The sequence below is a fragment of the Adiantum capillus-veneris genome, chromosome 26 (assembly GCF_014529385.1).
Source record: "Adiantum capillus-veneris isolate H3 chromosome 26, ASM1452938v2, whole genome shotgun sequence".
In the NCBI taxonomy this organism is placed as follows: domain Eukaryota; kingdom Viridiplantae; phylum Streptophyta; class Polypodiopsida; order Polypodiales; family Pteridaceae; genus Adiantum; species Adiantum capillus-veneris.
The window spans coordinates 135,359,787-135,370,008 of NC_140956.1; the positions used below are offsets into that span (position 1 = coordinate 135,359,787).

The following is a 10,222-nucleotide window of genomic DNA, read 5'->3' on the forward strand; positions in this document are numbered from 1 at the left end:
AATTTATTTATTTATATATATATATATATATATATATATATATATATATATAGAGAGAGAGAGAGAGAGAGAGAGAGAGAGATACCTAGCAGGTCTTCAACTCAAAAGAATAGAGGAAGGAAGAAAAATAGGTGGAGAAAGAGATAGCAAAGATTTGCTCGATGAGTCTTGATTTCAAGATCTAATATGAGTGAGATAAAGAGAGAGAGAAGGAAAACCTATGCATTGTTATCTTTTTAGAGCGATTCCAAAGACTAGAGTTCCATTCTTCTCACATGTGGATGCATAGATACACACACACACACACACACACACACACACACACCCACCTCTATATGACTTCGTATGTGTGTGTGCACGCGCGTGCGAGAGAGAGAGAGAGAGAGAGAGAGAGAGAGAGAGAGGGTCACATACTAGTATATAATTCATTCAGGAAAAAATAATAAGGGAAAATTCGCACGGTGCCTATGACAATGATTTATTGATGTGTGCAGATTCTGTATGCTAGCAAAAAAACTACCTACCAAGGTTCAACTCCGCCAAAATTGGCAGAGTTGGCTCAACGCTACCATTCTCTCTCCTGCATTTTCCCTTATCTCTCTTGCTTCACACATAACGTTTCACAACGTTTATGAGGAGCATCCAAAACTGCATGCGTCACTCAAAACGCGGCCACTGCGGTCGTACGAATACGCCCTGACATAATTTTCCCAAAGTAAGCAAATCCCAATATCAGGAAGTACAACATCAAAAGGGAGCCACCGTGCAAAAATATATACCACACACCATGCCATAATCGCAGAAGAAGGGAGCATGCAGACTCCATCACCTCAAATATAAGCCCACCATCGAGCAAATTCCAAGGAAGAGGAGAGAATCACGTTGTTTCGACGAGCCAAGTACCGTCAGGAACAGAGGTCACCACGAAAGGAAAGGCAACAACAAATTGGGCTTGAGGGGAGCCCAACCCGTCAGAGGAAATCACCCATACGAGCATGGGGTGCTAGCATCCCCTACCATAGGACGCAAACCATGTCGAGAGAAAGTTGCCAAACATGCCGCCTTTAACTCCCAAAAGGGACATGGGAGGGCAACAACTCCCATTTCCAAAAATTTAGGGAGGTCCCTGGAAGCATTGGAGAGGCGGCTAGGAGCCTTGACTGGGGCCGACCCCCGCCCCGCAAGACAATGTCTCCAAGGTCCTCCTTGAAATACCAAGTGGGTGGCGCATCTCCTATCGTAGCAGACCTATCGAGCATCCCAACTCTGAGTCTTTCGGAGACAAGATGCACAAGACGCAAAGTGATCATGAGTGAAGCAGAACCCTAGTACACAATGTCATTGACAAAATCCCTTTATAGACTTAGACGTCGTGTTGGAACATCAACTTTCGTTTTAACAGCAACTTCCGTCTTAACGACGTCTGAGTCCATAAAGAGACAACTTACAAGAGAGACAACACGCAAAGTGAGGAGTAAGGTTTGGGTAGGCCTATAAATAATAATTTGGGCGTGCGCGGGCTAAAGCAAGACTGAGATGATGACGATGGTAGGCCTAGGAGCATTCTTGACGGAAGCACGACGGTTAGCCTAGTAAGCAGCCCGTTTGGGCGCGCGAACACGCACACTCACAACAAGCAACATTGAACAAGCACAGGGAACTGCTGGCTAGCGTACTACTACTACTACTACACACACACACACACACACACACGCAGGCACGCAACATAAAGAAACATGCAGCTCCACGCTCCACAGTTGATCCCGCCAGGGCGAACCCCTTTGCCTTTGGCACGCACACCCCCCCCTTGCAGAGGCTGCCTTGAACAGAAGCTCCAAAGCCAGGTCGATTCTGATCATGTCTTGCAAAGCGTTGCCACTGTCCCTCAAGTCTTGCGCCGCACCGCCCTCTCCATGGCCGATTTGCACCCGCAACGCCTCATTGCTTCAAGCTCCGGTGCCAATTTTGTGAGCACTGTGTGTAACATAGCAGATAGCTTGATTGGGGCTTTCTTGGGACCCCAATCCCTCAAGCCCAGTAATGATCCTGCTGTCCAGCTCTCCGGTAACTATGCCCCTGTCCCTGAATGCCCCCCTCAGCGATGTGTCGACATCAGCGGGTCCCTCCCGCTCGATCTCAATGGCATCTACATCCGCAATGGCCCAAACGCCACCCGTCTCTTCGAGCACGAAGGTTACCACATGTTCGACGGTGATGGCATGCTCCATGGCGTACACATGCAAGCTGGGAAAGCCATCTACTGCTCTCGTTATGTGCGCACTAGCCGATTTGTGCAGGAGGAAATTGCAGGGCGACCTCTGTTCTTGAAATTCTTCGGTGGATTTTATGGATTCATAGGCTTTGCGCGTGCGGGGCTGGTGCTTGTGCGCGCAGTGCTTGGTGTGCTCAACATGAGTGAAGGATGGGGATTGTCCAACACGAGTGTGTGCTACTTCAATGGGAGGGTTCTCTCTCTCTCAGAGGATGACATGCCTTATGTGGTTAGGGTAACAAATGAAGGGGATTTCATCACTTTGGGGAGGCTACAATTTTCGCATACGATGCCGAGTCGAAACATGTGTGCACATCCAAAGTTTGATGCATCCACAGGAGAGATGTTTGCCTTCAGCTTTCGCCCCTCGCTAAAGTACCCCTTTTCCTTTTACAAGGTGTCCCCTGATGGGATCAAGTCCAGGGAGGTAACCATTCCCTTGAAAGAGATTCCATTCATCCATGACTTTGCCATCACTCAAAACTATGCTATCTTCCCAGACAGCCAGTTTGTCATCCGGCCTTGGAATTTCTTTCACGGTGAGATGCCCGTCGTATGTGACAAAAAAAAGACTCCGAGGTTCTGTGTGATGCCAAGGGATGCAACAACAACACAATCAGGTACCTTGATTGCTAACTGTATGCTAAAATTACATCTTATGCTAAGGAAGAGATGCTTTCAATGTCATGAGTAAGCTAGTAAAATTTCAATGTTTACGACCACAAGAACGTTTAGAAATTCTCTCATGTAGGAAAACGGAGTCTTTTCCAGTGTTTTTCATACAATGAATAACATCATGAGCTTTTGCTCGAGAGGCACCACATACCTAGCTAGGTATGCGGTGCCTCCCTCATAGAAACTCATGATGTTGAGGTAAGTCACAATGTGGGAATTATTGTGAGAATTTGTCCAAAACTCCTTGTGGACTAGATCGGAAGCGCGGTTTGTTGCATCAACGAGTGTGTATGGACTGAGAGTCACTTTCTTTGACTGCATGTCCATTCATTGAAGCCATATTATGTTTTTTTTTTGGGTTGTGAGATCCTTCATCAAAGAGCTTACCAAGTTTGGTCATGTTCAAAATGGCAGGCAAGTCTCGACCTCTATGGTTCAAGGCACCGGATTGCAATGCCTACCACTACATAAATGCTTGGGAAGAAGGAGATGAAGTGGTCCTAATCACACCCATCATTTCTCCTCCGGAGCGTTTCTTGGACATTCCAGCAAGAGCCATTAATTGCCACTTGACGGAGGTTCGTCTCAACCTTGAAGATGGCTCCACCTCAATGAAGAGGTTGAGCAATGAGAATCTAGAATTTGGTACATTCAATCTCGACTACACGGGGCGCAAAATGCGGTACGTCTACCTTGCGGTGGGGTGTTACCCGGAAATATCAGGCATTGTGAAAGTGGATTTAGAGGCACAAGGAGAGGGGGAGAATTCATGCATTGTTGCGAGGAGGGATTTCGGGAAGGGTTTCCATGGGAATGAGCCTTTCTTTGTGCCGAGAACGGAGCTACCATATGGTGACATGAGTGGTATATCTCATGTGCATAGCTATAGAAAGAGTAGCAATGGTGGTGGTAGAGGAATGGAGGAGGATGATGGATATGTGTTGTGTTTAGTGCACGACCAACGGAGGGGTGCATCCTGCCTCTTGGTAATGGACGCCCAGTCGCCTTCTCTTGACATTTTGGCGTCGATAAAGCTGCCGTCTCGGGTGCCCTATGGCTTCCATGGATTCTTCATAAGTGAGAGTCAGCTTGCCAAGCAAGCAGCATGAGGACATGTGAAGACGGTAGATAGCGGAATTTATCACAACTGTACAAAGATTGCTTGTGCAAAGTGTATATTGTAATTACTACTGACTCATCGAATTCACCAGTCTGTAAAGTGACTCATTGAATTTATAAAACAAACAGCCTGTTGAGCTTTGGCCAGGATTTGAACTCTTGAGCAGTCATGAATAGAAATGAATGAATGTACAATAAGCCTCAGGTATTAATTAAGGGCTTCTCAAGCCTCACACTCAAATTTTCAACCCTTGGAATCTACTCTGTTTCTTTGGGTACATCATGTTTGTGAAATGTTCCTTTGTCCTTTCTTTCTTTTTAGATGCAAGAGCCAAGAGGTTCTTTTTCCCCAAAAGAAAAGGATGCGCCCTCGGTGCTCGCCCGCGCCTGCGCCCTCAAGCGTTGTGTAGACATACCTTTATTTTGGTGCCTGTGTCTCCTTTCCAAACAACTCAATCAACTCAACCAGGAGCCACATGAGGCAAATTTCAAAAGTACTCTTTTTCTAACAATGACATCATTCAATAGCATAAGACAAAAGACTTAGAACTTTAGTTGAGCTTGCCGTTTAGTTGGAATTTAAAGCTGATTTTTGGCAACATGGCATTGCACAAGATGGTGGTATCATCAAAAAATTCACGATCATATTGTTAGTCAAGGGAAGAAAACGTCGTGCTTGGCACTACCTTGGTCACCATGTATGCCCAATGTGGCGCACTTCATAAAGCACAAAAAGTGCTTGAGAGGCTTTGTGTTATGGATGTCGTCTCTTGGGATTGCGGGATATGTCCAACTTGGGCAGGGCCAAGGAGCTATGGGTGCTTTTCAGTGGATGCAAAGCAAGGATGTCTCTCTGGATGCAATCACATACGCTCTGCGTTGTTTTCAGATGATGCAAAGCAAGGGTATCTCTCTAAATGTAATGTTGTCTCAAGGAGTGCATCGATTGCAAGATATGTCCAATAGGTTAGGTTAGGAAAAGAGAGATCTGTTTTTGGCAAATGTAGAGAGAGGGTATCTTTCCAAATGCAATCACGTACACTTGCACCTTGAAGGTATATGGCATTACACAAAATACTGACATGGACAAAAGTATTCACGATGATATTGTTGATCGGGGGTATTCAAAGAAAATAATATTTGTGTTAACTATAAAAACAACTAATTAAGGTCATACATGCACAACTTAATTAAGAAAGGTTTTTTCACACCTTATAAATACCATGTGTGTGATGGTAAGAGCGAGCGAGACCCCTCGAAGGTAAGCCACGCGAGTTACTTAAAACTTTAGTTGAGATGGAGAAGGTAAGCAATGCCATGTCCTTGCCGTTTGGTTGAAATTTAGAGCATGGCCCCTCTTACACTCAAACCCCTTGCTTCCAATGCCTATTCAGAAAGGGTTTTGGACCACTGGCCAAAGTTAATAGACAACAGGATCAGAGATGCCTTGGGGCTATTTTTATTAGAGCTACGCAGACGTAGGGAGAGCCTGTCGATGAGACCAAACAGTAGGAGACGTTCACAAAGGGAGATCACTAATTTCTTTAGACTACATACGTGGCATTCAGATGAGCATGCATCACAACAGACTTCAGAGGAGGTTACAAATCTGCATGTGCAGTCGGCTAGAGTAACCTAATAAAGAACATTAGTAATGGTTTTTCCCAAACACTGGCTGGCTGCAAGTGGGATCATCACACTAAACCTATGTATCTTTTGAGCGCCGACTCTGATGCGGGCTGCCAATCAGGTGGTCGAGATGGACATCAATAAGCACGGAGAGAGAGAGAGAGAGAGAGAGAGAGAGAGAGAGAGAGAGAGAGAGAGAACAGAGCTATTTGGAAAGTTGGGGATGGTTGCAGCTGCGAGAATCCGTTCTACACAATTTTCAAGGCCTTTGCTACAGGCTCCAAACCTCAGAACGTCTCTCTCTCTCTCTCTCTCTCTCTCTCTCTCTCTCTCTCTCACACACACACACACACACACACACACACACACACACACACACACAATCTTGGTTGTCCGTATACAGGTGGTCATCTGTAAACCACCAAGGCCTACACCTCACGAAGACGGCAGCTTCCAATCGTGCCGAAAAGGGACTCTCTTTCTCTCTCTCTCTCTCTCTCTCTCTCTCTCTCTCACACACACACACACACACACACACAAACACACAAACACACAATCGCAAGTGGTTGCAGCTCTCTCTCGCTTTGTCCTGCGTGGTGTGTAGTCTCTAGAACCCAAGGTCCACACCTCAGTAAGAGGGAAGCACCCAAACCTATGTTTTTAAAACCTAAAACACAAATCTATGTTTTAAAAATTTCCTCTTGGAAAAATTCAAGGAAAGGAATTTTGTATGTTTGGTAAAATGATGTTTCCCGAATACTGGTCCACACTCCCCAATCCACAACGTGATTCTCTCTCTCTCTCTCTCTCTCTCTCTCTCTCTCTCTCTCTCTCTCACACACACACACACACACACACACACACACACGCAGATGAGAAATTCCACCCGGAAAAAGGCAAATATGCCTAAAAATAATGAAACGATTCATCTCCAAAGCCTACATAACCATATCAAATCCTACTTTTAGCATCTTGTATCCATAGACAATCAGCCTTCTTTATTTAATCTCACAACCAAGGGTATCTTAGGAATTTCGAAAAATTTGAAGGGCATTTTGGGTCGCTCAAAACTGAGGCAGAGGCTGGTTACTTGAGCAGCACGTGCGTATGCCAACGTGGCCATTGCATGGCAAAAAAAAGGCGGGATTCCCGGGCTAGATAACATCTTGGGCAGCCGAGCTCCCCCGTCCAAAGTTTGGGAGCCGACGATGCAGTCCGCAAGAGTTAAAGCAGGAACCAATGGGCTGCGCCCTTGTGAGTAACATGCACGCGCCCACCAGTGTTAGAAAAAAACCGGGGTCTAGTGTATTTTAATCGGTTGAAAATATAAAATCCCGATTAGATTTTAAGCTTGCCTTTTAGAGAACCGGCAAATTTACACAAGTTTTCGTGTAATTACCGACAAAAGCTTCAAATTTTGACCCAAAAACCGGGAGAATTGCAAGTTTCTCCTTATTTTGATCGGTTAGGAAAATGTATTTTTCTAGCCCTAGCGCCCACCCAAAGATGGGATGGGCAGACTCCAAATGCAACACATGTGCGTGTATCCAGCCTTGACTGCACGGGCGTGCGTAGTTTGCAAGTCTTGACTTTCGAACAGGCACACGTCCCCTTCTCTCTCTCTCTCTCTCTCTCTCTCTCTCTCTCTCTCTCTCTCTCACGGCGTGACTTCTCCACCTGTCCAATGTCCACTGTCTCATCTCATGCAGGGCACACTCGCCCAAGAAGTTAGAGCTGCCGGATGCAAGAGGTGAGGCCACGTGTCCGGGGGTACCTGAGGAAGAAGGCAAGAGAGAGGGGACTCACAATTTATGTCGATAGCTCCTAGGTGCCTCTCAACTAGAAAAGCACTGGCTTACCTACACAAAAGCACTCTCATACTCTTTTCTTATTCTTACATAGAACTACGGCTCTACTACTTTTGTTTTTCATTACATAGAATCTCCCCAAGATCCTTTAGCATCTCCAATTAACATGTCCATGCACGTCACCATTTAAAACCAAGCTTAATGAGTTGCATTTGAACTCATCACGTACATACTATGAAACTCAACGTAAACCACTAGGCTATTCGCCTTGGCTGCCCTTAGGGCTCCTCCCTTAAGCACTAAAAAAAACAAATACCCCAAAACCCCCCCCCCCTTCCCTTTACCTACCCTACCCCTACCCCCCCTCCTCCCCCCCTTTCTCCTTTAGCTTTTTTTCCCCCACCCTTCCCTTTTCCTTTCCCTCCCCGCCCCCCACCCCCCACACAAACTAATTAATTAATGGTTTGTGAAAAAGTCGTTTTGGCTGCCTACTCTCTACCATGACCCTACTACTACTCGCTCCACTTTTATTAAGTGGAATATAGGCAGATGCCATCTGAGAGGATTTGTCTTTCAACGATCTGAAAAGCTTAGCTCCTGTTCCCACGCACCGTTGCAACCCCGTTCCCATGCCTTCTCACCGCCCACCTTGCCCTGCTCACAGAACCGTCCACCTTTCCCACCTCCCCCTGGTCCGCGTTCACGGCTACTTCTATCCCTTCTCGCATGCATTTCCGACTCATCATGCCTTGGTAAGACCCCCCCACCTCTGCCTGCTCTGTATTCACTGTGTCCAATCCGGCCTTAACTTCAATGAGGACCGCTTGAACTCACCTTCGAGGATGCAACAAAGCTTGGGGCCAAGTCGCCTGGGTTCGTTGTTGTCTGCATTGCTACCCTAAGTGTATCCCAAGTGCGTGGGTTTTATCGATTCGCTAGCAAGAGTGAGAGAGAGAGAAGCTCGCCAGCCTAACTGCACATGAGTGAGAGAGAGAGATTAAGATATGCTGCGTCCGAACCTGCAACAGTAAGAGAGAGATCTGCGCGGCCACCCTTTTGTCTTTTGCCAACGCATAGTGTTCCAGAAATATGATATCAAACTCCCTTTCCTTTTCCGTGCCAATTTCCAAAGCAGGCTTGTCGCCTACCTTGGCCATGCCTCCTATCCATGCCTAACTCGGCGTCTACCTGATCCTCTGCATCGATGGCAGAGAGACAAAAATGGGCACGATGGGGAGAGAGAGAGAGAGAGATGAGAACGACGTCTGTAATTATGAGTGAGAGCATTTCATTCTCTCTCTCTCTCTCTCTCTCTCTCTGTCTCTCCTCCTTGACTCGCCACGTCTGCACCCTCCTTTTTTTTTTCTTTTGCGTACAGACCTGCTGGGTCAATTCCACAACCCATTAATTAATTAGACGAGCAGATCCTTTCTCCTACTTTTGTGAAACTAAATGCTCTGGTATCGCCCCAGTTCCCGCGTGCGCATACGCGCCCCCCCCCCTGGCGGGGTGTTCAGCCTTGGTCATTTGCAAGGGGAGCTACCTGCTAGTAAGCTTTCCTCTTTGCAGCAACTTCGCCTGCAATCGGAATAACTTGACTTCAGCCCTGTATCACACACCATGCACGAGTTCATCGGGAGGCAATGCCAAAGATACAAAGTGTCATGCATGGGGGGCCGTTTGCCCACACCAAAGACAAAAGAGAGACCACACTGCATGCGGCCTGCATTCAGACAGAGAGAGAGAGAGAGACCTAGCTACCTACACTGAATCGACACTTGCTACTCGCTCTCCTTCTGTTACTTCACCTGGGCCTCATCCTTCTACTTTGCAGAAGCCAGCACCCTTCTCCTCGACATTCTTTAACGTGCTGCTTGTGCGATGCCTCGCCTTGGCAGCGGCTTCCCTCCCTACCCTCACCTTCGTCATCACGCACATGTTCATTTCCTCCTCCACCTGTCGCGCGTTGCCTTTGCATATCCAAAAGATCTCTTCTCACTAAGCGTCCCTCTGTCTCTCTCCCACGTCTTCATCGACACACATGACATCTCTCTCTCTCTTTCTCTCTCTCTCCACGTGTATCTCCTCCCTTTTTCCCCCAAATCCATGCGAGGTATCTGCCCAGATTCCCTATAATGAAGCACGAGAAAAAGTCGTTTTGGGCCCCTACTTTCACCGACTCCTAAGTAGCATGGTGATCATGCACATTTCTTATCAATATGTGTAGTTATCACAAACATCAACAAGATTCACTCACACTTTTTCTTTTCTTGGAAGAAAAAGGCATTTGAATTTTCATATTATTATATTATATGAACTCTAAATAGGAGAGGAAAATTACATAGAATCTACAAAGAAAAGAAAAAAATAGTTCTTTTTTTCTTCTTAATTTAAAAGGGGGGGGGGGGGGGGGGGGGGGGAGGCCAGCTAGATTTGGTCTCCTCAACCCCAACTTCCCAAGCCTCTGCCAATGCATTGGCAACTGACCCTTAGGCCATTGCATGAATATTCTAATTTGTCCTCACAATATCATTGCTTTATTTTACAAGAAAATTGAGCCCACCCCACCCTTTCTCTTCGTCACATGACTCTCGGGGCCTACATGAGCCTTTTTCCTAGTGATGAGGAATGGTACCCTTGAGAATTTGAGAATTAAGTAGTGGTTGTTGTCACATGAGTCATCGTATCATACTAGTAAAACGGCGCTGCTTTCGGCGGC

General features: G+C 46.4%; 1 protein-coding gene across 1 annotated transcript; it reads left to right on the top strand.

Moving 5' to 3' along the window:
- Positions 1-1,487: 1,487 nt before the first annotated feature.
- Positions 1,488-4,222, top strand: LOC147424244 (zeaxanthin 7,8(7',8')-cleavage dioxygenase, chromoplastic-like). The gene is made up of 2 exons (XM_086502069.1): positions 1,488-2,892; positions 3,362-4,222. The coding sequence occupies exons 1-2, from the start codon at positions 1,737-1,739 to the stop codon at positions 4,054-4,056; spliced, it is 1,851 nt and encodes a 616-aa protein (XP_086358195.1). The 5' UTR covers positions 1,488-1,736; the 3' UTR covers positions 4,057-4,222.
- Positions 4,223-10,222: the final 6,000 nt, after the last annotated feature.